The sequence below is a fragment of the Podarcis cretensis genome (assembly GCF_951804945.1).
Source record: "Podarcis cretensis genome assembly, chromosome: 1".
NCBI lineage: Eukaryota > Metazoa > Chordata > Lepidosauria > Squamata > Lacertidae > Podarcis > Podarcis cretensis.
Genome location: NC_137170.1, coordinates 71,102,628 through 71,130,052, shown reverse-complemented (window position 1 = coordinate 71,130,052; position 27,425 = coordinate 71,102,628). Strand labels below are relative to the sequence as shown.

At 40.2% G+C, this 27,425-nt stretch overlaps 1 protein-coding gene across 1 annotated transcript in view; it reads left to right on the top strand.

Moving 5' to 3' along the window:
* IPO7 (importin 7) overlaps positions 1–25,917 on the top strand; it is a 39,091-nt gene extending 13,174 nt beyond the window's left edge. The window contains exons 4-25 of the mRNA XM_079965987.1: positions 404–562; positions 1,235–1,391; positions 1,653–1,742; positions 2,183–2,277; positions 2,385–2,469; positions 3,595–3,729; positions 4,669–4,768; positions 5,304–5,380; positions 7,067–7,183; positions 8,594–8,683; positions 9,603–9,768; positions 10,797–10,957; positions 11,754–11,882; positions 15,222–15,288; positions 15,381–15,506; positions 15,660–15,757; positions 18,932–19,027; positions 19,526–19,746; positions 20,013–20,218; positions 20,877–21,083; positions 22,859–22,975; positions 23,834–25,917. Of these exons, the coding sequence (XP_079822113.1) occupies positions 404–562; positions 1,235–1,391; positions 1,653–1,742; positions 2,183–2,277; positions 2,385–2,469; positions 3,595–3,729; positions 4,669–4,768; positions 5,304–5,380; positions 7,067–7,183; positions 8,594–8,683; positions 9,603–9,768; positions 10,797–10,957; positions 11,754–11,882; positions 15,222–15,288; positions 15,381–15,506; positions 15,660–15,757; positions 18,932–19,027; positions 19,526–19,746; positions 20,013–20,218; positions 20,877–21,083; positions 22,859–22,975; positions 23,834–23,931 (2,797 nt within the window). The 3' untranslated portion in view covers positions 23,932–25,917. The remainder of the gene's footprint in view (positions 1–403; positions 563–1,234; positions 1,392–1,652; positions 1,743–2,182; positions 2,278–2,384; positions 2,470–3,594; positions 3,730–4,668; positions 4,769–5,303; positions 5,381–7,066; positions 7,184–8,593; positions 8,684–9,602; positions 9,769–10,796; positions 10,958–11,753; positions 11,883–15,221; positions 15,289–15,380; positions 15,507–15,659; positions 15,758–18,931; positions 19,028–19,525; positions 19,747–20,012; positions 20,219–20,876; positions 21,084–22,858; positions 22,976–23,833) is intronic.
* The last annotated feature ends 1,508 nt before the right edge of the window (positions 25,918–27,425 follow it).

Here is a 27,425-nt window from a genome sequence, read left to right as displayed (position 1 = left end):
TCCTTGTTATTTTAAGCCTTCATTGTCACTAGAAATTTTAACGTTGATGTTGCTATGATCTCAAATAAATCTAGGTAGGTGCTGAAAAAGGTATGAACATGACACCCATGTAATTTGGTAATGAGGCAAGGGAGGCGATCTAGCAGTATCACTTTGGAGAAGCATGGCTATTTAAATAAATTCATTTGTGCGCCTAAAACTATTGTAAACTGCCCTGTGATCCTTGGATGAAGGGTGGTTTAGAAATTTATTTTTTTTACTTAATTATTAATTCATTAATAATAAACTTGAAATTTCATTTAGTACAACATTGCCTGCTCACTTTAATTAAGAATTCAGTTATCCTAAAAAAAATCCCAGCTAATGCATTGTAACAATATTTTTGTAACTTCTTGTGTTCCAGGGTACAGCTTACTACTTGCATTCACCACATTATCAAGCATGATTATCCAAATCGTTGGACTGCAGTTGTAGAGAAAATTGGCTTTTATCTTCAGGCAGATAATAGCGCCTGTTGGCTTGGAATTCTTCTCTGTCTTTATCAACTTGTGAAGAACTATGAGTAAGTTCCTGTCTGTCTTATAAACCCATAGAAGAGCCACATCAGTGATGTGTAGTCCCAGTTCTTGTAGTTTACACAGCTAGTTCCTAGACAGTAGAGTTGTTTGAATTGTCAAAATGAGCAAGCTGTGGAATTGGCCCATTTTGATAATTGAAGGGAAGGTTGCGAGTGCAAAGACTACTTCTATCAGGATCCCTTCAGAACATGGTGGATGCTGCTCCCCAGTCTCCTACTCTCTCCTCCCAAAGTCCTTGTTCTGTGTCCCACCATTTTACTCAAATTTTATAATCCTAGATGATTTACAAGTGTCTAACCTGCTTTCACTTAAGGGGTCATGAGAGGTGATTTTAAAAGTTTAAATGTCTGGCCCAGAGCATGGATTGGAGCACATTGCAGAGTTTTATTGCTGAAGCTACACAAGCTTGGTCCTTGGGACATTTCCTGGGAACTTTAATTAAGACGCTTGAGGTCCTTGGAGGAGGACTGGGATGTAATTTGTCTAATTGCAGGTGTTCACTTCTTCAAAGTCATGCTTCTCCCAAACATTAAGGAAGTCTGACTGCCACACTCCGTTGCACTAACCCACCAATCTAATGGTGTCCCTTGACATCTTTATTTTAATCAGTGTGGCATCTAAATTCTTTCTAATGTCAGTTCTCCTCCTCCTTAAAGATATAAGAAACCGGAGGAGCGGACTCCTTTGATAGCAGCAATGCAACACTTTTTGCCTGTTCTGAAGGATCGTTTTATCCAGCTTCTCCCTGATCAATCTGATCAGTCTGTACTTATCCAGAAACAGATCTTCAAAATTTTCTATGCTCTTGTTCAGGTAAGAACATTTTTTTCATTCCTAGTGCAATATTGCCTTAATTAATGTAGCTACTGTCTGAAGCTATTTTTCATCAGTGCTTAGCTAAGGAAGTCAATGACTCATTTGGGATTATTTTGATCCAGAGTGGGTTTTGTAGACTAGTTCGTTTTGAGCTTATTTTGGTCTCTGCTAACTGAATGCCCCCAAATAATATATTCACATGGAATATATTTTGAACATATTTTGTAACCATTGCTTTTTTGTTTGTTTGTTTAATAGTACACATTACCCATGGAACTGATCAATCAGCAAAATCTAGCAGAATGGGTTGAGATTCTGAAAACAGTTGTGGATCGAGATGTACCAGCTGTAAGTGCTTGTTACATTCAGGCCAGTCAGTTTATGAGCATGCAAAGAAATCATATGTGTAAGCTGAAGCTTTCTTTATAGTTTTTGCTTCTGTATTTCCCACATCCGATGTGGTAAGCTACTTTTCAAGTGGAACTATTGCTTGTCTTGTCAGAAGTGGGTATTGCACTGCTGGAACTGCAAACAGTGTTCCCAATATGTTTGTGGTTCCCTTGCTTTCATGGGACCTGTTCCTTTTGGATCATCTGAAAACATATATGAATTTGAAGGTATTTGGGGGCCCTTTTCTATATGCTATTTTTTCCACTAGAAGATACACAGTATTTTGCCTTGGTATAATTGCATGGTATACTTTAAGCAAAGATCCTAATTTCTCAGAACCCCCCCCCCCCAAATAATGTGAAGTACTCATTCTGTTAATCTGCTATTGGTTCCTAAAGGAAACCCTTCAAGTGGATGAAGATGATCGACCTGAATTACCATGGTGGAAATGTAAGAAGTGGGCATTGCATATATTGGCTAGACTTTTTGAAAGGTAATGCTTTTCCACAATATTCCTTTTCATTTTTTAAAAACATAACTTTTGTGATGATGTGCACAATATATTGCAGTATTATATTGGACTTCTCACTAATCCAACAGGTATGGAAGTCCTGGAAATGTTTCCAAGGAGTACAATGAGTTTGCAGAAGTTTTCCTAAAGGCATTTGCTGTTGGTGTCCAGCAGGTAGGAAATTCTCTTTCAAGTCACATGCTTGATTAATAATTACTTGCGGTTTAACATCCTTTTCCCCCTCTTATTTTTAGCCAAATATGAAAGATCATACTAAGCTTGCTAAGAAAACACTTGAAATAAAAGTTCTGTCCCATCCCCCCCCAAAAAAGTAGGAACTGCTACTGCTTAAAAGGGTTTGATCCCTTGTTCTTGGTGTTTTGCACCATTTATTTTTGGATTACCAAGGTCTTTAATGATGGTATAGATTAGAGGTGAGCCTGTTGCCCTCCAGATATTTTTGGACTACAATACCCCCCACCATTGGCCCTGCTGACTGTGGTTAATGATAGGTGTTGAAAGTCCAACAACATGTGTACTACAGGTTTTCCATTCCTGGTATTGAATGAAGCTTGAGTGACCTGAGGCCATATATCAAGTCAGACTATTTGCCCACCTGGCAAACCTCTGAGTTTCAAATTGTGAGAGGGGTGTCTTTTCTCTAATACAGCTGTACCTTGGTTGTCGAACGCCTTGGTACTTGTATGTGTCAGCTCCCGAACAATCGAAACCTGGAAATGAGTGTTCTGGTTTTCGAACTTTTTTTGGAAGCCAAACATCCAATGCGGCTTCCGCCATTGTTTCCGGCATGCCTGCACAATAGGAAGCCATGCCTTGGTTTCCGAATGTTTGAACAGACTTCCGGAATGCATTCTGTTCGAAAACCAAGGAATGACTGTATTGTGATATTGGATATTGAATGTAGGATCTTCTGCCTGCAAAAGATGGGCTCTACCACTGAGCTATGTCCCATCTCCAAAGGGGAACATAATATGTGAGACCATAATCAAGGTTCCTTCCACATGAATTGTTTCAGTGCTCCTGTTACTTGCAAATCATGTAGGGATGTGCTGGTTTATATAAACTACCAGAACTGGTGTTACTGGCACACTCCAAAAGGTACAAGCTCTTGTTTCCTAATTCCTTCCCATGCTAATAGGTACTTTCTAAATCATGTGTGCAGAAAGCTGTGACCTAAACACAACCTAAGGTTAGTTTTTAGCAGTTATCAGCAAGATGCATTAATCTTTAGAACCAACCAACAGCAGTTTTTTTTTCCTTTCCCCCCCTTTTTTAAAGGTTTTGCTGAAAGTGTTATATCAGTATAAGGAAAAGCAGTACATGGCTCCTAGAGTTCTGCAGCAGACACTGAACTATATCAATCAGGGGGTGTCGCATGCAGTCACTTGGAAGAATCTGAAGCCCCATATCCAAGTAAGTTCTTTTCCCATCCTCTCTGAATGGTGACTGCATAACAGCATGAATAACCTAAGCCTTTTTCTAGCCCTGTGTATTTTGAACTTGAACTTGAGCTTGAACTGCTTGCTATGTTAAGCGGTTTTAAATTTGGTTGTATTGAAGATAATGCTCAGTAAATACCCATAGTTGCTTTGAAAGCCATCAATTAGAAGAAACTTGGTGAGCCAGAGAAATTAACTACAGGAAAATACTTTAGACCTCTTTTGATTCTAGGTATCTTTGTAATTTTTTATTTATTTTATTTTTTGCATATTTGAAACAATTGTATACTTTTTCCACAGCAGTAAAACTTCAGAGTTCATTAGATTATTTTTATTTTCCCTTAATTTTTTTTTAAAGGTATTGGCATAGATATTTAATAAATAATAATATATTTCTCAGCGATTTCATACCATGGTGTCATATGAAGCCAAAATAAATCAAATTTACATATAGTAAAAGTAACTATGTTGGCCATAGAAAACACTGAAAATCCATATTGGGGCAGTACTTTGAGTAGGCCAACCAAATTGTCACAAAATAAAGTGCAAGCTTTCAAGATATTGAGAACTCTTCATTGCACTAGATTACCATCTAAGGTGGTGGAGAATATATAACCAATGGTATTGCTGTGAGTCTGCATCTGGAGAGTGTCTTAAAACAGTGTGGCAGAGGATCTAATACGCATCCAAATGATGTTCTTTTAGGTGTTATACAATTATCAGGTTGCACAAAAACTGTTGGTAATAACGGCTTATTCCAGTTTTCATTTGATGTATTTAAAGTTCTGACTTAACTTGTTCAGTTTATGTTGTAGACTGCCCTGAGAACCTTTTTTTTTTTTTTTTTTTTTGATAGGGCAGCTTATAAATGCCAAACATGCTTCTAACAAATTATATTCCTTATTATTTGCAGGGAATTATCCAAGATGTTATTTTCCCACTGATGTGCTACACAGATGCTGACGAAGAGCTATGGCAGGAAGATCCATATGAATATATACGTATGAAGTTTGGTAAGTAGTTCAAAACTAAGTTTATTTTTCCAGCTAGGTAGTACTAATGAGGAGATGCTGCATATGTTAGGGACATTCAATCCCATCCCTCTAGCTGTTGTAAGAGCTTTGCACCACAACTTTTACTGTGGCATCCTGTACGAGGAACACAGAACATAACTGGACAGGTCTGTTCTGCTTGTCTTGTACAGGAAGCCTTCACAATAAAGGAAATGCCTCTCTCCACCCCTTGCACAAACTAGTTTGTAACATTCAGAGGTTAATCCTAACGCAGAAAGTACTTTGTGGATATATTTTACAATACTTAGGTTTTGAAAACAAAATTAATATGTTTACTACTTCCAGGTACTACTTCCAACATGTTAGGCATTTTACAGTATTGGGATCTTTATGTTATTGTTTGTGTTTTTAAATAACAAAACCTGGTGAGTGAGGACTAAAGTGGCTCTGTTGTCTGAATTCACTTCTTCTTTTGCACTAGTTCCTTTTATGCTTCAAAGACCAAACATTTAGACTTCTGTGTTTTGCTTAATAGATGTGTTTGAAGACTTCATTTCCCCCACAACTGCTGCACAAACATTGTTGTTTACAGCATGTGGCAAAAGGAAAGAGGTATGCTTTTTAAGGATTACCTGTAATCCAAGAACAGTAACTTTTTCTGGTATTTGTGTGGGCCCTCATATAGGTTTCAGGCCCAAATGTTTCCTATGATTAATACTTAGCCACTACAATTTACATGTTATTGTCATGTTTAAATTGAATTCTAACAAACAGTTTTAATGCTGCTGCTGTTGTTAGAATTTTGTTTGTTTGTTTAATGAATCATCACTGCTTGAGCAGAGCCCAGGGTGATGCACAACAAAGCTGACAACAAAATTAAATCACTGATGAAAACAAACACACAACTAGTACACTGGTACCTTGGGTTACACACGCTTCAGGTTACAGACTCTGCTAACCCAGAAATAGTACCTCGGGTTAAGAACTTTGCTTCAGGATGAGAACAGAAATTGGGCTCCGGCGGCGCAGCGGCAGCAGGAGGCCCCATTAGCTAAAGTGGTGCTTCAGGTTAAGAACAGTTTCAGGTTAAGAACGGACCTCCGGAACAAATTAAGTACTTAACCCGAGGTACCACTGTATATTCATAAAGGAACAAGTATTAAAAACACAATGCTCACATAGCTGTTCAGGGCAAACATTACCATATCGGGGGGGGTGGGGGGGTGTGTACACACACGTGCGCGCGCGCGCGCGCGCACACACACACACTATATATATATATATATATATATATATATATATATATATATGGGACGCAGGTGGCGCTGTGGGTTAAAGCCTCAGCGCCTAGGACTTGCCGATCGAAAGGTCGGCGGTTCGAATCCCTGCGGCGGGGTGCGCTCCCGCTGCTCGGTCCCAGCGCCTGCCAACCTAGCAGTTCGAAAGCACCTACAGGTGCAAGTAGATAAATAGGGACCGCTTACCAGCGGGAAGGTAAACGGCGTTTCCATGTGCGGCTCTGGCTCGCCAGAGCAGCGATGTCACGCTGGCCACGTGACCCGGAAGTGTCTCCGGACAGCGCTGGCCCCTGGCCTCTTAAGTGAGATGGGCGCACAACCCCAGAGTCTGTCAAGACTGGCCCGTACGGGCAGGGGTACCTTTACCTTTACCTTTATATATATATATATATATATATACACATACACACTATATCTGTTTATCAATCATCTACCTATCCACACACACGGACAGCCTCTTCAGGAGAAGCCACACAACTGCTTTCTTCTAGATGGAAGGCACTACACCATCCCATACTGCAGCATTAATCATTCTCTGGACCTACCCTGTCAATCCATCACAGCTAGTTTGCACATGGTCGCAAAACCCCTACAGATATCCTGTCTACATCAAGACACAGCAACTCAAACTGTATAAATATATTTATTTGATTATGCAGTGAACAAATAATAAATGGATCCCACAAGATGGTGCTCCCGAATCTCACCAAGATCTGTTTCAATTGTGATATCAAATTCAGAGTAATTAGAAATTATTTTGCCCTAAAAGTGATTAGCAAATTTGTTGGAGGAGAACAGTGTTCTTAAATCTGGGCTGTACTTAACTGGCCATTTACCACCTCAAACAGCCATGTAGCATCTGAATACCTATAAGGTAACTGAGCAGTGTTCATTTATTAGAAAAATGAAAAGAAAGCCACAAATGACATCATAGACATAAGGATATTTTCTAATATTTTGAATAATAACTGAAATATCTCAAATTGTCTCTTTATACTAGGTTCTGCAAAAGACTATGGGCTTTTGTTATCAGATCCTCACAGAGCCAAATGCTGATCCTCGTAAAAAAGATGGTGCTTTGCATATGATTGGTTCTTTGGCTGAAATACTTCTGAAAGTAAGTGCACTCAAAACTTCTCTGACTAATTTTTGCCATATGAAGAAGGCACTTTAAAAATCCTGTAGCAACACATAAATCTTGTTAACTCAAGTAATTACAGTGGTATCTTCTCCCATGGCAACAACAATATTTACTAAAATCCTTTGTTAGCACATTTTCGAAGCGTGACATGACTGGCACTAGTATCAATTTGTATTTTGCTATTGTTAGAGGAATGCTAATTCCTGGCCAGGTTTTGTGACTTATTTGTCACCTTTCGAAGATAGAGACCCAATATTTCCAGGCAGTGGTTAACAAAAAAAATCTATATTGCCTGGCTAAATTAGATCCAGTCCATGGGTTGGATGATCCATATTTCCTCAATACTGAACCCTCTGACAGGCACACACAACTTGTGCACATGAGGAGTGAAGTTCACCTTTTCAGCTACTTCCCTTTTTCAAAGCTCAGTGTGAAGTGTAACATGACCCCACACCTTCTGCTAGTTTTTCTATGTGTAGAAGATATGGGGTGGGTGTGTCTTTTTTGCAGTAGGCTTCATGACAGGTGAGAAACAGCAAGATGCTGTTGCGTGCTTATTCCAAATCCTAAAAGAAAATGAGAGAAAATATTACTCCCCTTAAGAGGTTCTCTCTGTGTGTGTGCTTATGCATGCATGCAGAGAAGTAGGGAGGGCAGTCAGCAAGATGCCTGACTGCTAAGCCAAGCCAAGCCAAAATGTGAACCTTTAGCAGTGAGATCTCTGACCATCTATGAAAGGTGAAATTGTGTTGCTGTAACTGACCAGGTGGGCAACCCTACCTTCCCAAACAAACATTTGCGATTTGGGTGTATTAGGCTATTTGAGAGAGGGTTAATCCTATCAGGACTGGGACAGGAGTGCAGTATATTGCCGGTCTTGAATTTGCACATTTTACATAACTGCCAATGTAGGAGATGCTGTGGTGTAGATATCTTATCTACCTCTTGACCCAGATACTGGGTTTTCCTATTGGATTTCTAGAATCTTATGAATTGACAATAAACTTTAGCACTCATCTAATTTTTGACACTTTCAATAACAGGCTTTTGTTAAGTTGAAGCTGGAGAATAATTTTTCCATGATTGCATTTTGACACTCTGTAACTATGAATCATTTAAATGTTTGCGCCTGTCTGTCACAGGCTGTTCTCTTTGTTTTGATAGTCCAGTTTTTGGCAGCAGCTGCTGCTGTTAAATCTGGGAATTGGTAGTTTTGTCGTAAGTTCTTTTTTAAATTTAACTTCATCTTGACATACTCTTACTTTAAAATTACCTTAGCAGAAGGGTTAGCAATCTTAACAGGAATTATTTCCATTCACCCGTCCTTTCTTACAAGCTAGATTGATCTCTAATTGTCTTACATTCCGTTGTCTTATATTCCAATAGAAAAAGATATACAAAGATCAGATGGAGTACATGCTGCAGAATCACGTGTTTCCTCTCTTCAGCAGCGAGCTAGGCTACATGAGAGCACGGGTAAGTGTAAAACCAGGTCCAGTCTCATCTGCTCTTTCCATTGGTAGCCTCTTGGTGAAGATGTCTAGTGAAGGGGAGGGCTAACATGGCATAGCTTCTTTCACAAAAGGGCTATGTGAAATCGTGAGGAGCATATGATTTCTAGCAAGTGGTTTTGGATGGTGTGTGGGTTGTGGCCAGGGCTTTTGCAGAAGGGGTGGTGTAATATCTTGTGGAAGTTGTTATCTGGGTTCCCAATTTTTTTTAAAGAGGCCACACTAACAGTGGCAATGATCTTGAAGATGCCATGTCTCAATATCCTGGAATTCATGATCACAGCTTTTCTCACAAGTTCCCTCACTTTCAGGTTGTACCATTGCTAAACTGCTCTTAAAATTTACAAACCACAGCACCCCTATCCCACTCTCACAGAGGAGTTATACTAACTCCTCTGTGAGAGTGGGATAGGGGTGCTGTGGTTTGTAAATTTTAAGAGCAGTTTAGCAATGGTACAACCTGAAAGTGAGGCAGTCGGTTCTTCATGCAATTAAAGCCACCATAAGTTTCCTTTTTTAAGAGACCATCATGCAGTTTGTCACTTGACTCCGGACTTCTCCTAATGAAAGGCTGTAGGCATTTGTGTGCGTAGCTTCAAATCTATGTCTAGTGGCATGGTCCATTTGCGTTCTGCTTATAGACCATGTTGCTCACATACAACCTGCGGCCAAAGAGCAACTTGAGATCATAGTACTGGTCTAGTGATGTCGAAAGACAAGCGTACCACTGATCAGCCTCCAAACTCTCATACATGTCTATCTAAAGGGGAAATAAACATTTCAGTGTGATTCTCACATTTCTGTCTTGCATTCATGCTTTTCCCAACTGTTGTGTGGGATGGGTATGTCCATAATTACCTAAAATTGCATATCATCTTCTCCAGGCTTGCTGGGTGCTTCACTATTTCTGTGAAGTAAAGTTTAAAAGTGACCAGAATCTGCAGACAGCCCTTGAACTGACAAGAAGATGCCTAATTGATGACAGAGAGATGCCTGTGAAGGTGGAAGCTGCCATAGCACTGCAGGTTTTGATTAGTAATCAAGAGAGAGGTGCTTTTTCCTACCCTTTGACCTATCAAGTAACCTTACAGTGTTGTGTAGGAGTGTCAACCTTTTTTATTTGGAGGGCTGGATTTCCTTGGGGCACCATCCCAGGAGAGTGGGGTTGCGGCCAGTGGTGTGTGGGGCCACCCCACTATCTCCCTCTGCATTTCTGTGCTCTTTCTGCCTCCCCTTCTCCCTCTTCCCTGTGCAGCAATTAGACTTAAGTAAAAAGCCCCCAATAGTGACAATGAAGGCCTCCCCCCCCCCAAGCCTAAGTTTTCTGTGGTTGGGAGGGGATTTCTCAAGGAGGTTGCAGCTGAAGAGAAAAAGATTAACCTCCACATGTGCTTCAATTCCCCCTGAAAACTTCTTCTCAACACTCCACAGCGAATAGGCTTCAAAAAAATACTTTCACTGGCAGCTTTTTTCCTAAATCTAACAGCTTCACTGGGATTGGGGGTTGCACACCAGATCGAACGGCAGGTGCACGATTCAGACTGAAGGAGCCTTCTCTCCTTGGAGGCTGAGGCATCTTATTGCTGGGGAAGTAATATTCCTAGAGTAACATCCATAATAAGGATAGGGTAGTGGGTGGCAGCGGCACATGGTCCAGGATTGGCAATCTGTTTTCCATATCAAGAAACTGAGCACAACTGAACCAGAACAGGGAGGGGGGAAAGCGTGGGGGAAGTGGTAGTGGTGTTTTGCAGATTACCATTTGTACCTACATTTGAAAAGATGATTGAAAGCTACATTCATGCCAAGAAGCTGAGCATTACTTGAAATGGCCTTTATCAGAGTGTGGCTTTGTAAAAGAATGCCTAAAGCAGGGGTGGCCAACTTGGTGCCTTCCAGATGTTGTTGGGGCTACAGGTGACATAATTCCTGACCTTTGGCCCCATTGGCTGGAGACTGATGGGAGTGGTGGTTGAACAACAGCTGGAGGGCACCACATTGACTACCTCTTGTTTAAAGTACTTGCTGTTTTCCTGTAAATTACAGTAATCTGTTCTCCTGCTTCTTCTTTTTTGCAGCTAAGGAATATATTACCCCATTCATTAGACCTGTAATGCAGGCTCTTCTTCATATTATTCGAGAGACTGAGAATGATGATCTTACCAATGTGATTCAGAAAATGATCTGTGAATATAGTGAAGAGGTTACTCCTATAGCGGTAGAAATGACCCAGCATTTGGTAAGTCACACTATTTTACCATGCGCATGGCCTGTATAGTATGCTGGCTGCTGTTTTAATATCCTGATGTTGTGCTAATGTAGACAGTCAATTACATATTCTAACCTGCTTAGTTTGCTGCCAAAGGTAGTGTGTTGGTGGTAGCAAAACATAGACAAGAAATAATATTTTTTTATTAAAGCATAATAGAGAAGATTTAATTATACATATTTGGGATACTCTGAATTTATCAAAGAAAAATGACTTAGTTAATACCACAAAAATCCCAAATACTGTAGCGTTGTTGGGCTATTTTAAAGATTTGGGGTTGGAGCCAGAGTTACAAGAAGCAGAAGTCTGCTCTTGGGACTCTCTGCTGGCGGGCAGGAGGAGGTAATATTTGCCATTTTCTCCTTTCCCTGGAAAGCTGCTCCAGGGGGATAAAGCTTGGGAAGTGGTGCTGGGGCCTTTGGGTAGAAAGCAAAAATCTCCTACCCTCCTCCTTTATTTAGCAGTCTCCACCCCACCCCCTGCAACCGCTTAGCTTAGCTGTTTTTTTAAAAAAAATAGATTTTTTACATTTTCATCAGTATGCATCCCTGATTAATTGTATTTTTTAAAAAAGTTTTTTTTTAAGGAAGCCCAAATTATACATCAGGGTTGAGTTCTTCCCCACCCCACCCTGATACAAAGTCGTATTTGATAATGTTCTTTTGCAAACAGTCCTGAAAATGTTGTTTGTTACACTATGATTCTTTAGTCTGCTGTTGAGCTTCCTATTAACTCTTAACTGAGATTTTCTTCTTTCTCTTTGTAGGCAATGACTTTTAACCAGGTGATTCAGACAGGGCCAGATGAAGAAGGCAGTGATGATAAAGCAGTAACAGCAATGGGCATCTTGAATACCATTGATACGCTTCTCAGTGTTGTTGAAGATCACAAAGAGGTAAGGAATTTATTTTGCTTGTATCCAGGAAAAGCTGCAAAATAGCCTTGTTTTAAGAGGGTTGGTAGGAAGCCAGCATCAGTATTTAAATTCTGTGAACCTATTTTTATTGAAAATACATTACTGTTTTGTTGTTAACCTTTGTTAAACAGTAAAAACAAACTCTAGTCCTGACTGAGTTTTACAAAACTGCTTTGCACTTTTATACAAATGATTTTTGAAGAAAGATAGAGGTCACAAGACAAACACCTGCTATTCTAAGTACCTCAGCGCTTTGCATATTCCAGAGGGAATCAATACTTAGTAGAATTCATTTTTGTGAGAAACTATGTGTGGGCCTGCTGTGCTTTAAAAATAGACCCAAAGTTAAAAACCTGACCTGTATTTATGATATGAAACAAGTATATTTTCATACCTTTCTTAATATGATTCAGCTCCTAGCAATGGTGAAAGGCAGAAAGCTTTTAAGGCAGAGATGGGGAACTTCAACTCCCTGAACACTGGCCATGCTGGCTGGGGCTGATGAGAGTTGTAATCCAACATCAGGAGGGTCATAGGGTCCTGCTCCCTGCTGGGAATAGTGACTTTGATGTCATCCATAGAGCAGATAACAATATTTCATAGCCCTCTCTCTGGTTCATGGGATTTCATAGGAATACAAGAGAGCCTTGCTGGATCAAAACTGATCTGTATAGTCTAGTTGGCAGCCAAATGCCTTCAAGAAGCATAGAATCACAGCAAAAAGCAATTGTATGTCCCCAGTATCTGGTGTTCAGGGGTACCATTCTTCTGAAAATGAAGGTTCCGTTGAACTTCCTATTCTTTTAGTCCAACTTTTCCTACCAAGTGGGCTGCAAGAATACTTCATCATGGAACCCATGGGACGCACATTGCCCTGTTGGCCATGGGGGTGGGAAGAGAGGTCAAAATTTGACACACAAACCCAGTCCTCATGCTACCTTCCCAAAAGTGGCTAAGTGAGTCGCTGGGCTTTAGGAAGGAGGTGCAAGGCTCTGGCAGGGTCCTAGAGCCCTCCTACCTCCTTCCCAAAGCTGTGAAAGGACTAACTAGGCTTTGGGAAGGAGGTGGGAGGACTCTAGGACCCCATTAGAGCCCTCAGTCCTCCTTCCCAAAACCCAATGCCTTGCTCACCTGGCTTTAGGAAGGCAGCATGAAGGCTGCGACGGTGTGTGTGTGCCATGGTTGCTGAGGGCCACCAAAAAGGCCTCAAGGGCCGCATGCCCCCCTTGGGCCATGTGTTGGGCTGCCCTGTTTTAGCTAGTTACTGATCTGTAAGAGGACCCATTTTTGAATCCTATGACTGGTAATTTTACTCAGAAAACTAGCTTCTTATATGTAAAAATAGCAAAGGGAGCTTTATTAAGCTTGTTGCCTGTGCTTTAGTGCTGGTGGGCAGTCTATTTTTTTTTGTCTTCCTTGTTCCTTCTCCTTTGCATTTTATCTTAATGCTTTGTTACTGAAGCTTCCTCACAAACTATCCCTATAATTAATTAATTAATCCACCCATCCATCCATCAACTCCCTCCATCCCTATTGTAGCTAATCAGGATATGACCCTAGGTTCAGAAAGGGGTTCCTGGCTAGCTTGCAGCTCCAAAGTTATTCAGCTGTGCCAGATGACACAGCAGGTATAAACAAGACAGGAGTACAATTAAGAGCCGATTTAAAGACTGACTTTGCAGAATTTCTATCATGCTGTTCCAACTCCAAAGAAAAGCTCCAGGCAGTTCATATCAACATAAAAACAAAGCTGTGAAAATAAACCAGAAAGCTAGATATATAAAAGCAGTGGGTAAAACAATCAAATAGTAGAAAGCCAGAAATAATTAAAATGCTTGTAACAAATTAATTAAACAGCAAAGTATTCAGTTGTAAAGGAGGGAAACACATGAATCTCCCAGGCTCTCCATTTCATGGCACACAGCCATGTTGACTAGAATCCTTCCTCCCTTTTCCTATTGTGTTGTGACTTTTTAGATTGCTAGTCTGATCTTTGTAAGCTGCTCTGGGAACCTCTTTTGGCTGAAGAGCAGGTTCAAAATGTTTCAGATATATAAATAAACAATAGATAGGTGGTGACACTGCAATATCTAATTTCTCTGCCTGCCTTGTATTTGAGACCAGTGGCTTCAGAGTCGTCGTGTGTGCTTTAGGACATATGAACCTAGCAAGTGTGTTCAGTGAAATGGATGAGAACTTTGTTGAACAACCTTCTCTGTGACAGAGATAAGAAGGCGATATTCTTAACCCTTTAGTACTCAAACATCTATTAAAGACATAAATTTGATCAGAACTTCACTCTTTTTGTTCTGATGCTTATAAAACAGTCCTAGTATTAAACACTTCAAATAATGGCAGTGACCACCTTTGTAAATGTGCTTTGCCTCTGATTGTGCTTTTTGAAACAGGCCACCCACCCAAGTAATTTGTGGTTGCGTGTTTTATTTAAAACTTACCCTTTTTTCGTTAAATAATTTTCATTAATTCTCAATTACAGAAATCCAGTATATGCCACATTGTATCAATACCAGATTACCCCACACATTTCTCATTAACATTAAAAAAACACACAATAAAACACATTTTTACTCCTCCCCCCCCAAAAAAAATCCCCAGACTTCCTTCCACCCCCTCTTCTGGTTCTTTAAATAAACCAAATCATCTTACATTCCAGGTCCCTTTACCCAATTTCCCAACTACTAAACAATTAAACTTGTGATATACTGCACAGATATTTGAAACATTCAGACCGCTTTATACATTACACATCTGTGCTTACAGACTATTTCCCCTTTAAAAATTATCCTTATTGTTGCTTTTTGAAAGCGTTTAATCCATGTCTGCTGATGTCCCTATTTATTTGCAACCGCTGGCCCCTAAATAAAAACCATTTCCCAGACTGTTACCCATTCTTTTTTCTTACTTTGGCATATTTAAATCTCCTCCAGAAGAGGCTTCCCATTAGAACAATTCCCAATTTCAGCCCTCCTTCCTTCCAAATTTCTCTCTGTCTCCAAGGTTGTGATTTCACTCAAATTTCTCTAACTATTTCCTGTCTGTACTCATATTTAAGGCTCCTCAAGTAAGCCATAGGATACCGAATAGCTGTATCGATCCTATGGCTTACTAGCCAAGTTAGACAAAAGCAGCAAAGATAGGTCCTATTAGAAACCTTGTCCACCCACCCTCATAATTTATAATCCCATCTAATTAATTGTTTTCCTGTACTCTATTTCTGAAGACCCAAATTCGTCCTCCAATACTTAAAACAAGCAATTTATGACATTGACCATGTTTCCTTTAAACCATTCCTTTCAGATTACCCAGCAGTTGGAAGGTATCTGTTTGCAAGTAATAGGAACAGTGTTACAACAGCATGTTCTGGGTAAGAGGTCTCCCCACCCTTCAGCTATTACTTTGCATGTGGTGCACTGATTGGATCAAGCCAAGGTTCATGACATCTTTTTCCTGTTCCAGAATTCTATGAGGAAATCTTCTCCTTGGCTCACAGTCTGACTTGTCAGCAGGTCTCAGCACAGATGTGGCAGCTTTTGCCTCTGGTCTTTGAAGTCTTCCAGCAGGACGGCTTTGACTACTTTACAGGTGAACTTCCTTGTTAGGTCTGTCTTCCTTCATTGAGCATAGGCAGGCCACTGCAGAACTAAATGATAAGGATACCTTTTTGTACCTTGCAGCTTTTCATATTGACCAAGAGAACACATAAATAATAACTGTTGATTAATCTTTTTACTGCAGATATGATGCCACTGTTGCATAATTATGTAACTGTTGATACCGATACACTCCTGTCTGATACAAAATACCTAGAAATGATCTACAGTATGTGCAAAAAGGTAAGTAACTCACTAATCCTCCTATCATTGTAGCTAAACTTATACCTTTGGAGTGCTTTGATCTGCAGAACTGGCACTGCTACAGGTGCCAAAAATATTTATTCCACATTTGTGAGAAATCATTCATTTCATTTGGAGCTTCTTGCCCATTGACATAAGGCAAGTGCCTTTGCCTTTGAGAGCCAGCGTGGTGTAGTGGTTAAGAGCGGTAGTCTCGTAATCTGGGGAACCGGGTTCGCGTCTCCGCTCCTCCACATGCAGCTGCTGGGTGACCTTGGGCCAGTCACACTTCTCTGAAGTCTCTAAGCCCCACTCAACTCACAGAGTGTTTGTTGTGGGGGAGGAAGGGAAAGGAGAATGTTAGCCGCTTTGAGACTCCTTCAGGTAGTGATAAGGCGGGATATCAAATCCAAACTCCTCTGCTGCTGCTGCTGCTTCTTCTGTGTTCTTTTCAGTGCTTGTTTAAATCATTGTTTAGACAAACCTTTCCAGGCACCTTTCTTTTAAAAGTTTTTTAATACCTGTCTTTCACTAGGGTGTGTTTGGAATTTTAATGTTTTGTTTACTTTTGTAAACCACTTAGATGTTTTATTACACATAAGCAGTAGATAAATTTTGCTGAATAAATAAATCCTGTAGATATCCCTTATGCAGTATAGATCTAGGAAAGAAAGACTTGTGCCTTTCCAGCAGCTAATCCAAATTCACATTCAAGAGACTGCAAGGTCCAGCAACTCTACACAGACCTAGATAAGCTAAATTATTGGGACCTCTGGAATTGCATGTCCATTTTGCTTAAAAAATACGTGGTGGATCCAACTATACAGAGAATCAGTAGACCAGGGGTGGGAAACCTGTAGCCTTCCAGATATTGTTGGACAACTCCCATCAGCTCCAGCCATCATAGCCAATGGTCAGATATGATGGGAGTAGTAGCTGAGTACCATATGAAGTGCCACATGTTTCCTAATCCTGTATTAGTCCATAACCTCTTCTGAAAGCTCCTATGCGCGTAACCATGCAGTAACCAGTCATGCAGTTGTATTACTCTTCCCCTGAAGTGGATTAAAATGGCTACAGTCATGTGTGTGCATAGTTTCTAATCTGTGCCTAGTAATACAGTCCAATTGTGTTTTGCATTTAGACTGTGTTGCTCACATACAGCATGTGGCCAAAGAGCAACTTGAGATCATAGTACTGGTGCAGTGATGTCGAAAGACAAGCTCACCACTGACCAGCCTCCAAACTCTCAAACATGGAGATTGAACGTGGGCTGGATTCATACTAAGTGTAATTTAAACACATCTCTTTGTATTCAGGCTTCGGCTTACTACTGTGTGGTATTGTGGTTGGTTTTTTATCATAACCTTGCCTTCAAAGTCAGGTTATTAAAAAGTGGTGGATGATTTTAGTTGGATTAAACATGAACACACCAGTTTCCATTACAGCTGTTTTTGTACATGACCTCACAGTGATTTTGCAGCTGAGCTGAACTGGAAAATTATTCATGCTGTGGCTGACTACAGAAATCCCAGTGCCTTCTGAATTTCGCTCTGCTAAACAGATTATTAGAGCGGTTAGGTCTAATACCTGTGATTCCTTGCTAAGATGGGGCAGGTGTCTGTCCCCAACCTACTCCCAAGTTTCAGGGAACTTCAGTCAAGAAGAAAGATTGAAATGTATGCACTTATATGCATGCAAAGGAGGTTCCTTGAATTGTGCCCTACATACCTAAATACACTATTTTAAAACAGAGACTCCCAATTTTAATGCAACCATCAAAAATGAGCTCTTACGTATATACTGGCTTTCATTTAACTTGGTGATTGGTGCTGTAAGTGTTACTGGTACATACTAATAATGTATTTTCACACTAAGGCATATTCCTACACATTAACATGCACGCAGCTGCTTGCTGCTGTGTAGAAGAATCTCCAGAATGGGGCAACATTCCTGGGTGCTAGATGATTCAGTTTTTCCTTCCCCTTCCACAGTCGGGCACAAAATGCTATGTCTGTCTGAAATCTGGAAGAAGAATCTGTATATACAAGCCTGTTTCTTCACCTGGATCACCAGTGCTTGATTAGGCTTGCATTTTGTGTAGCTTTGTGCTCATTTCAGTTGGCAGAATGTTTTCTATTTCCACTGAAATACACAGCAAATTATGTTGGTGAGAGGGACAGAAATGCTCACATGTCATTAAGCTTTGTGATAAGATAATTACCGACAAATGTTTACCTAAGTTACAGTTGAATGTACAGTGGTGCCCCGCAAGACGAACGCCTCGCAAGACGGAAAACCCGCTAGACGAAAGGGTTTTACCGTTTTGGAGGCGCTTCGCAAAACAAATTTCCCTATGGGGTTGCTTCGCACGACGAAAATGTCTTGCGAGTTCCCGCGGTTTTTCCCCGCTTTTTCCGCCCTTTTCCTAAGCCGCTTAACAGCTGATCCGCTGATAAGCCGCTTCTCAGCTGATCGCTAAAAGCCCCTAGACCGCTAATAGCGCTAATCCGCTAAGCCGTCAATGGGCTTGCTTCGCAAGACGAAAAAACCGCTAGACGAATAGAATCGCGGAACAGATTAATTTCGTCTTGCGAGGCACCACTGTATAAAAATGGTCAGTCACATTCAGCTCCTTTACTGGCTAACCTAACCAGGAATTCAGTTTTGTGGATGTAAAATAATATTCCCTAGGTGAAATCCAATACTGCTGTTCTACTTGTAGAACAGCTTTTGATCTTGCAGAGGCACCCACCATAACACAGAAGAGGAAACAGTCTTTACCAGTTTCCCCCTGTAGTCCCCCACCACCACCCTCCACAGTGGTCTGGAGGGCCCCCCAATCCTCTGGAACAGATTTTTTTGGAAGTTATAGAAGGCAGCAGCAGGAAGGAGAAATCAGTGAAAATCCCCTCCACTTACATTAGCAGATATCAGCACTGGATCAAAGCCATTCTGCAAATGGAACAGTAGTATTGGGATTTCAGCCAGTAACTTCTTTACGCAGTTAATATTTTTTTCATATGGTTCTGATACACAGTGCAGCCTGCCTGTGCAGATGGGAGGTAGAATGACTCGAGTTTCCTTAACAATTTTGTTCCTTTGAAAATATAAAGAATAAATGCTACTAAATATCCAGTACTGAAACTGATGGGGTATAATTGTATTTCTTAGGTCCTTACAGGTGTGGCAGGAGAAGATGCAGAATGTCATGCAGCAAAACTGTTAGAGGTGATCATTCTACAGTGTAAAGGTCGTGGCATTGATCAGGTAAGTGGAATGGACTTTGGACTGCCAAAAATATATGATAGCTGCAACTCTCTAGAGACACAGTCACCTACCCTTTTCATGTTTAATCAAAAGTGATGTGCTGGGCTTTGGGAAGGAGGCCTGAGGTCTCTAACAGGGTTCTAGGGTCCCCCCACCTCCTTCCCAAAACCTAGTTTGTGCTTTCCCAGCTTTGAGGAGGAGGTGGGGGGCTCTTGGATCCTGCCAAAGCCTTGCATCCCCTTCCTAAAGCCTGGTGCCTCGCTTAGCCAGCTTTGGGAAGGTAACACAAGGGCTGGGAGGTGTCAAATTTTGGGCTTGCTCCCCACCCCCGGTGTCAAGACAGTGTGCGACCCATGAGTTCTGCATCAAAGTACTCTGGTGGCCCACTTAGTATGAAAAGTTGAGCTACCCTGAGTTAAAAGATGCATCTGGTTGGGGTTATTAATGAATGTAAAAATCGGGTTATTACTGAATGTTGTCACTATAAATGTTTTGCAGTGTATACCTTTATTTGTGGAAGCTGCTTTAGAGCGGTTGACCAGAGAAGTTAAAACAAGCGAACTGCGAACGATGTGCCTCCAGGTTGCCATAGCTGCTCTGTATTACAATCCTCATCTACTTCTGAATACTTTGGAAAATCTACGCTTCCCTAATAATGTGGAGCCCGTTACAAATCACTTCATTACACAGTGGCTTAATGATGTGGACTGTTTCTTGGGGTAAGTTTGTGTCTTGGGGATCACAGTTCTGATGGACGGTGCTCTGAAATTGTGTGCACTCAGTGCATGTCTCATCCACCTTTTCATATGGCTTCTGCAGGGCTACATCTATTGGGGATAAGTGAAAAGAAGCTTTATTGTACATTTAAGACCTATTTGCTCTTGCACTTCTCTAAATTAAGGTCTCCATTGGGTTGTATACTACTTGCCTTCTTTTTCCTAAAGCTGAAAAATAATGTAATATGAAATTTCCTCTTGCATTTCAGGCTTCATGACAGAAAAATGTGTGTCCTAGGCTTGTGTGCACTTATTGATCTGGAACAAATACCACAGGTTTTAAATCAGGTTTCGGGCCAAATCCTGCCAGCTTTCATCCTTTTATTTAATGGCTTGAAAAGAGCATATGCTTGCCATGCTGAGCATGAAAATGATAGTGATGATGATGATGAAGCAGAAGATGACGAGGAAGCAGGTAAAGCATTGACCCCTCTGGTAGCAGTTCACCAGGATTTATCATGTTCTGGTGACAGCTTCTCAATGAACTTTCAATCCTGGTACGTCTGTCTTTCGATTTTCCTGTTCTTGCTTTTACCTCCTTGCTTTATTCGTTCTCTTCCAAATAGGATTCAGATGTTTGTATCTTGGCCTGTCATTTCCTTCTTTTTCACCTAGTGTTTTGTTTCCTATGTTACACACTATATTTGCTATGGTTACTCATTTAGTGCTTCCTCTGCTTTATCCTTGTATTATGAACACTTTTAATATCAGACCAAGTAGCTTAGTTTTTCGTGCCAAGTATCTTTACTTTTCAGTTTGCTTTTTGAAAAGCAAACCTAATCAGACTTCACTGTTGCTTCATTGCTCTTCACTTTGTCCAATTTTTGTATTTTTTCTTTTATGTCTCTGTGTTGGGCTTTTATTTCTCATTTCAAGCTGTATAGTGCAAACTGAGAAAGTTTTCATCTAAGGCATTGTAAATGCATCGAATTTTCCCAGATAAAAGCAAAACAGAATCCTAGAGCCTAGCCCTAGGTTAAAACTGTGGAATTGTTATGAAGTACAAATATTACATAAATTAATGGAGAAAAGTACACTGCTGTTTTTTATCCTTGAGCCATATCTTCTTACAGAGGAACTTGGGAGTGATGAAGATGATATTGATGAAGATGGACAGGAATATTTAGAGATTCTGGCAAAGCAGGCTGGAGAAGATGGCGATGATGAAGATTGGGAAGAAGATGATGCTGAAGAGACTGCTTTGGAAGGATATTCAACCATTATTGATGATGAAGATAATCCTGTTGATGAATATCAGATATTTAAAGCAATTTTTCAGAGTAAGTCCAACTGCTGTTTATCTTGCATAGCAAACTGGTATTCTCTTTTTTGCGTGGGAGGGGACTCCCATTGGAATTGGGAAATGGGGTAGCAATTAGGCGTGCAATTAGAGTTCAGGGAGGAATATGATTTAAAACTGCAGCTGAGGTATTCCACCACACGCCAAGCATGATGTGGGTTAAGTTTGAAAGTGGGCAGGTTTTTTTTGGTCTGTGAGTGAAGAAATCTTACTTTTCATGTTGTGGCACATCCTTGAATGTGTCTGTACCTCAGTGTGGTTCGGTTACCTCAGTGAAGCAACCTAAGGTTGTCGAGGATGGTTAACATTCTGCTTTTTTGTTATGTCGTACTCCTCATGGAGGCCATTTTGTGACTGGTGTCCCCAACATCCTCTCAAAATTCAAAATGTACCCACTAATCCGAAAAGGTTGGCAACCCCTGTCCTATATCCCTTCCCAATTATTGAGGTGTTTGCAGGAGTCACTGTTAGTGGTCTCTTACGACTCAGTTGCATGACCAGTTTCCATCAGCAGCTGTGTGTTCAGTGTTGTGGGCCCAATCTATGGAACTCCCAATTAGCTGGGATCAGACATTCCGCTCTATGTTGAACTTGTGGTGCTTGGTGGAGACTTTCTTTTATTTTAGCAGGCATTTTAAGTGAGCTTTGTGATCATATGGCTCCTTTTAACTGATTTTATGATATATGCTATGCCCCTGTTGTACCCCACTTAGAAATTGTGGTATATAGATATTAAAATAATTGTATTAAAATAAATAAAAGGGTGAAACTAATATTTAAATTTGAATCAGAATGACTGCAAATATCTTAAACTTTTGTAACACCTAGATACATTTCTCATTATGTGTAGGAATTAAACTAATGTTTAAAAATTGTTCCTGACCATTAAAAGAGTTCCTGACCTTTAAAAGCATGTCATTGTGTTCTCTGTTATGTGCTCTAACTGAACTGAAGATCTGGCTACAATGAGTCTTACATGATCTACTTTAGGCACTAAAAATTATAGACATCACATGTTGTAGAGTTGTAAGGGAATTTACCTTTTTGTTGCATTTTCAAGTCTCCATGGGCTTACATAATGGGTGGTATCAGTGAAATAATATAGATCCAAACTGGGTTTTATATGTGTTACAAAAACTGTTGACCCTTTTCCTTAATTGGTATTTCAGTTAACTCCATTGTAATTTGTTCTAATAGTATACTTTTATCTGTATGTTGGGCTAATACAATTATTGAGATTCCATCTGCTCCTTTCTTCCTTTCAGAATGTTAATTTGCCATGTAATTCTAATAACAATACAGTGGTACCTCGGTTTACGAACTTAATCCGTTCCGGAGGTCCGTTCTTAAACCGAAACCATTCTTAAACCGAGGCGCGCTTTCCCTAATGAGGCCTCCTGCCGCCAGTGCCCTTCCACTGTTCAGATTCTGTTCTTAGACCGAGATAAAGTTCGCAAACCGGGACACTACTTCTGGTTTTGTGGAGTTCTTAAACTGAATAGTTCATAAACACAGCTGCTCTTAAACCGAGGTACCACCGTACTTCCATTTTAGTGGAATGTGGAGTATTTTGGAAAGAACTAGGCCAATAATTGGTTTAGAGGGAGATATTTGGACTTGAGAGAAAGTATTACCAGAAGCCTGGGTAGTGGCGGATTGAGAAGCGTTGCAGAGCAAATAAATTATTACCTTGCTGAACTCTTAGCCTATCTTTAGTCTGTCTGTTAAATGTCTACATGTCTCTTTGTTCTGTAGCAATTCAGAATCGTAACCCTGTTTGGTACCAAGCATTGACACGTGGTCTTAATGAAGAACAAAGAAAACAGTTACAGGATGTAGCAACTTTAGCAGATCAGCGAAGAGCAGCCCATGGTATGCATATTTTCACTATGTTTGATATAATCTGTTACTATTAAGTGCTTGCTATAGTATTAGCATTTTATTAAGGGACCTAAAAGTTCTCTGTCTCACCCTGTTCTAAGAAAAAGAGGACCTGCTTGTAGGGGACAAGCTTTGCGTTGATCTTGCAGCTTATTGAAGTACCAATTCTTGAAACAAATTTCTGGGCTTGATGCTACCTAATTGACCGTTGATTTTTCTTGGAAGTCACATATGCATGTGTATGTGTTTTCTAGCAATTCAGATGGAGAAAGGGCATGGCTGTGGACCTGCCTGTCTTCCAAGTGTTTTTGGTTTTTTGTAAAAATGTTAGAATTCTCTTTCTTTTCCTTTTGGCAGCTGGTATATGTTTCAAGTTTGCATGCCCTGTTTCTCTTTCTTGCCCCTGATACAAGTGGGCCTTTGCATAGGATTAACAAAGTTAACGTTCACCATTCAGATTTTGTAACACCTTGTACATTCAGAATTGTAGAGTTGGAAGGAACCCTGCTGAAGGTCATCTAGTCCAACCTCCTGTAATGCAGTAGTTAAAAAATAAAGCTTGGATTATGTATTTATTATTGCTTTTATAACTCTCCTTTCTTCCAAGGAACTCAAGGTGGCATACACATTCCCCCCACCCCCCATTTTTGGGAATTTGAACTCTGATATTTCATGTCCTAGTATTCTGCTTGAAATTGAGTTTGTCTCTGAAGATATTTGAAAATATAATTTCTTATTTAAAAAATGGAAGCCCTTCATTGCATGAATGTGCACATCAAGAGCTTGATACAGCTGTGACAAGACATGGATTGTGACTTTCAGATAATTATATTTTTCTCTCCCTTTCAGAATCCAAAATGATTGAAAAGCATGGTGGATACAAATTCAATGCTCCAGTTGTGCCAAGTTCATTCAATTTTGGTGGTCCAGCCCCAGGAATGAATTGAATTATCACTACTTTTCCTCCTACTGTGTGATTGTAGTGAAGAGCTTGTGTTCCTCCCAATAGTGGTTCCAGAACTGGTTCATGTTATCTACAGCTCACTCTAAATGAATTGGTAGATTGAACATTTAAAAAAGAAAAGCCAACCCAGGAAGTGGGACTTGATCATGCAACCGAATACTGGAAAGGTTTTATGAAGATAGGAAGAACCTGACACTTGAGCTTCAAATGACACGCTGTGGAAATCAGAAATCAAGAGGTAATGTCATGAAGACAGCTTCCTTTCTATGAAGAAAAAAAGGCATTGGCTGCAGGACTGTTGGAAAGGTCTCATTTACAGTACACAAGCTAGAAGGCCAATTTAATTTTTACACCTGTGGGACTATGAGTATTTGCCCAATCTTTTCCCCTTACCCCTTCTCCTGCTGGGTATCTATTCTTTTAATGTACATAAAGGTAATTGGATAGCCTTACTTAACACTTCATCATTTCCATTTATCAAGATTGTTCATATGTAGAATATCGGACACTTATTGTAGCACTACATAATTGATTAAATCTGTAAATGATTTAGCATTTTCATATTGAAACAAGCCTGCTAGCCTATGTACAAAAATAGCAAAATGTTTGTTTATAAAAAAGGGATGTTCTGGGGGAAAATTTCAAGTTATTTAAAACTAGCAGTTTTGTACCTGGTGACTTTGTGGTGCAGTCACCACTGGTTGTGACTTGAATTTGGTTATGTACAAAAGGGGTTAGTGGTATTTCATTGCTGCTAAAAAAGAAAAAAAATGGCAACACCCTCTGTGTCCTTTGTTTTTTCTTAAAGCTGTCAATGTACAAGTGGAAATTTGGATACAGAAACCTTCATGTTTTAAAGTGCTGAGAGGGGAGTTCATTTTCTCAGCAGCATGTGAAATCTGACATGAAGATTTGCTCTTACAGGAGTGTATTTTGAAGTGTGGTGGTGAACATCTACATATGCAATCTATTAAAAAAAGTAATTTGGCTAACTTGGGTTGGATCTGATTGAAGTTTATTCCCATATTTGGGAATATTATTATTCTCATCCTTTTGCTCCTTTTCTAGGACCTGGGTAGAGGTTTTAACATCTCTATTCTGTCTCTTGTTTTCATACCCACCCCACCCTGGCCTTGTGATGTCCAAAAGCAGACATTCTGTCATTTGCCTGATCCAGCTATATCAGTGGCTTGGTTCATATCCCAGCTTATTGTACCAAGATATTTTGCCTGAGCACATAACCCTTTCACGTAAGCTGTGATTAAAGCAGGGAGACTCTAACTGGGGTTTCTCTTTATATCTGAACTGAGAAATGGTGGTTACAGTTTCAGAATAAGCCAGGATCACGAACAGTGTTTGAGATTGGCTTGTTTGATGGATAACTATGGCTAATCAGAGACTTCCCGGTTTAGTTGTGGCTTGCACAAAGGGGCTGCATGCTTGGGCAAAAAGATTTGCTCATATTCTAGCTTATAAAGCTAAGGTATGATCATGTGAACATGGCCTTACAGTTACCAAGTCTCATTTTTGAAGCTACAATTTGTTCTCCCTTGCCTCCAGGTGGTATATTAGTTAGTATATTAACTAGAAAGGTAACAAAGTCCTCCCTACTGGGACCACTATTAAAATGATTCAGTGAAAAAGCCAACATCAAAATGATGTGTTTGGCCTGGCTTAGGGCCCATCTATAAAACACATATATAAAATCTTAAATGCTGAGGTTCTTGATCTTGCCTTGAGATCACTGGTGTCAAATATTTTAAGTAAAATGTTTTACCCCTCCTGGCTGTTTTTTTTATTCAATGTCATCTGCTGTTACAATTGATGCTGAACAAGCTACCTTAATTTAAGTGTAAACCTCCAGAACTTTAAAGGCAGGTTGAAAAATGATCTGATTTATATCTATAAAATGAAACTGAAATGAACATATATATTATGATATTCAAAAATGCAGTCTTCGGAAAAACAATTTGTGTGATGCGTGTTTGTTTTGTATGTATCTATTTTGGGGGGTGCTTGGAATGTAAGGGTTCCTAACAGAATACCTACCTCTCACTTGTCTCAAGCCAGACGAAGGGCTTTCCCTTTTCACTCATGGGTTCATTCTTGACTTTGGTCTTCAATGTGGATTTGATTAAGGCAGGCTTATGTAGCATCCGAATTGCTTGAGAGAGGATGATCTTCCATCTATCTTTTTATTCAGGTTCTGGTCAGACTAGCATAATAAAGTTGGATTCCTGAACCTGTCCTGTAGACATTTCATTGCCATTCTGTCTTTTGAGCTTTTTAAAATTTAATGTCCTGCGGATTTTCTTTCATTCTTTTTTGTAGCGGGTACAACTTTGCAAATGCTTTGTTCTCATTTTGACATCTCTGGTAAGGTTCTGGTATTTAGAGAACTGGGCCCCTTGAGTTGCTGTAATAACTTTTCCTCCTTGGACTTAGCGCCACAGCTCCTAACAGCAAACAGTTGCAGCACAAACTTGTTGAGTAGGATTAATGTGGTTTGTTAATTGGACTGAATTCCCATCAGCCTCAGCCAGCATGGCCAATGGACTCTGCCCCTATGGAAGCTGAATGCTACCCCATCGGCTACCCTAATATATTTATACAAATCCCATATAGTGTGTGGTAGCTTAGTTTGCATTGCAAAGCTGAGTAACTTAGGGAGGCTTGCAATACTTATAAAACTCAGGGTCATCCAATTAAGTTGAATGGTGGACCTGAAGATAGACAAAAGTTGGCACTACTTCACACAGCATGCAAGTAAAACTCCCATTTGTTACAGAAGATTGATGCCCAGCAACTTGGAGAGCTTTAAAAAGATTAGACAACTCATGGGGAAGGTCTCAATGGCTACTAGCCACAATGTTTGTATTACCTCCAATAGCAGACAGCCATTTGCTTCTGAATACGGTGGTACCTCGGTTTATGTTTACAACTATTCGGTTTACAAACTCAACAAAACCAGTAGTAGTTTCCCGGTTTGCGAACTTTACCTCTGTCTAAGAATGGAACACAAATGGTGGAAGGGCTCTGGTGCTGGGAGGCCTCATTAGGGAAAGCACGCCTCGGTTTAAGAATGGTTTCGGTTTAGGAACAGACTTCCGGAATGGATTAAGTTTGTAAACTGAGATACCACTGTGCTGGTTGCTGCGAATCAGCAGTGCACTTTTGCCATTTGTGGGCTTCCCATAGGCTCCTAGCTGGCCACTACAATAACAAAAAAACAGCAAGTCTGATCTGATCCAGCAAGGCTGATGTTCATATGCTTAGGGCTATGTATGTCCTTCATGACAACCCTAGGCAGCTTTTCGGCATGAGGAGAAAAACTTGGGGAGCAAAATTCTGCTGTTTGACACATATGGATATAAAAAGGTGTTAATACTCTTAAAGGTATGTGTCTGAACTCATGCCTGTCCAGCACTTTTGTATCCATACATACACTATCAAAGAAGTTTGGGATCTTTTGCTGGA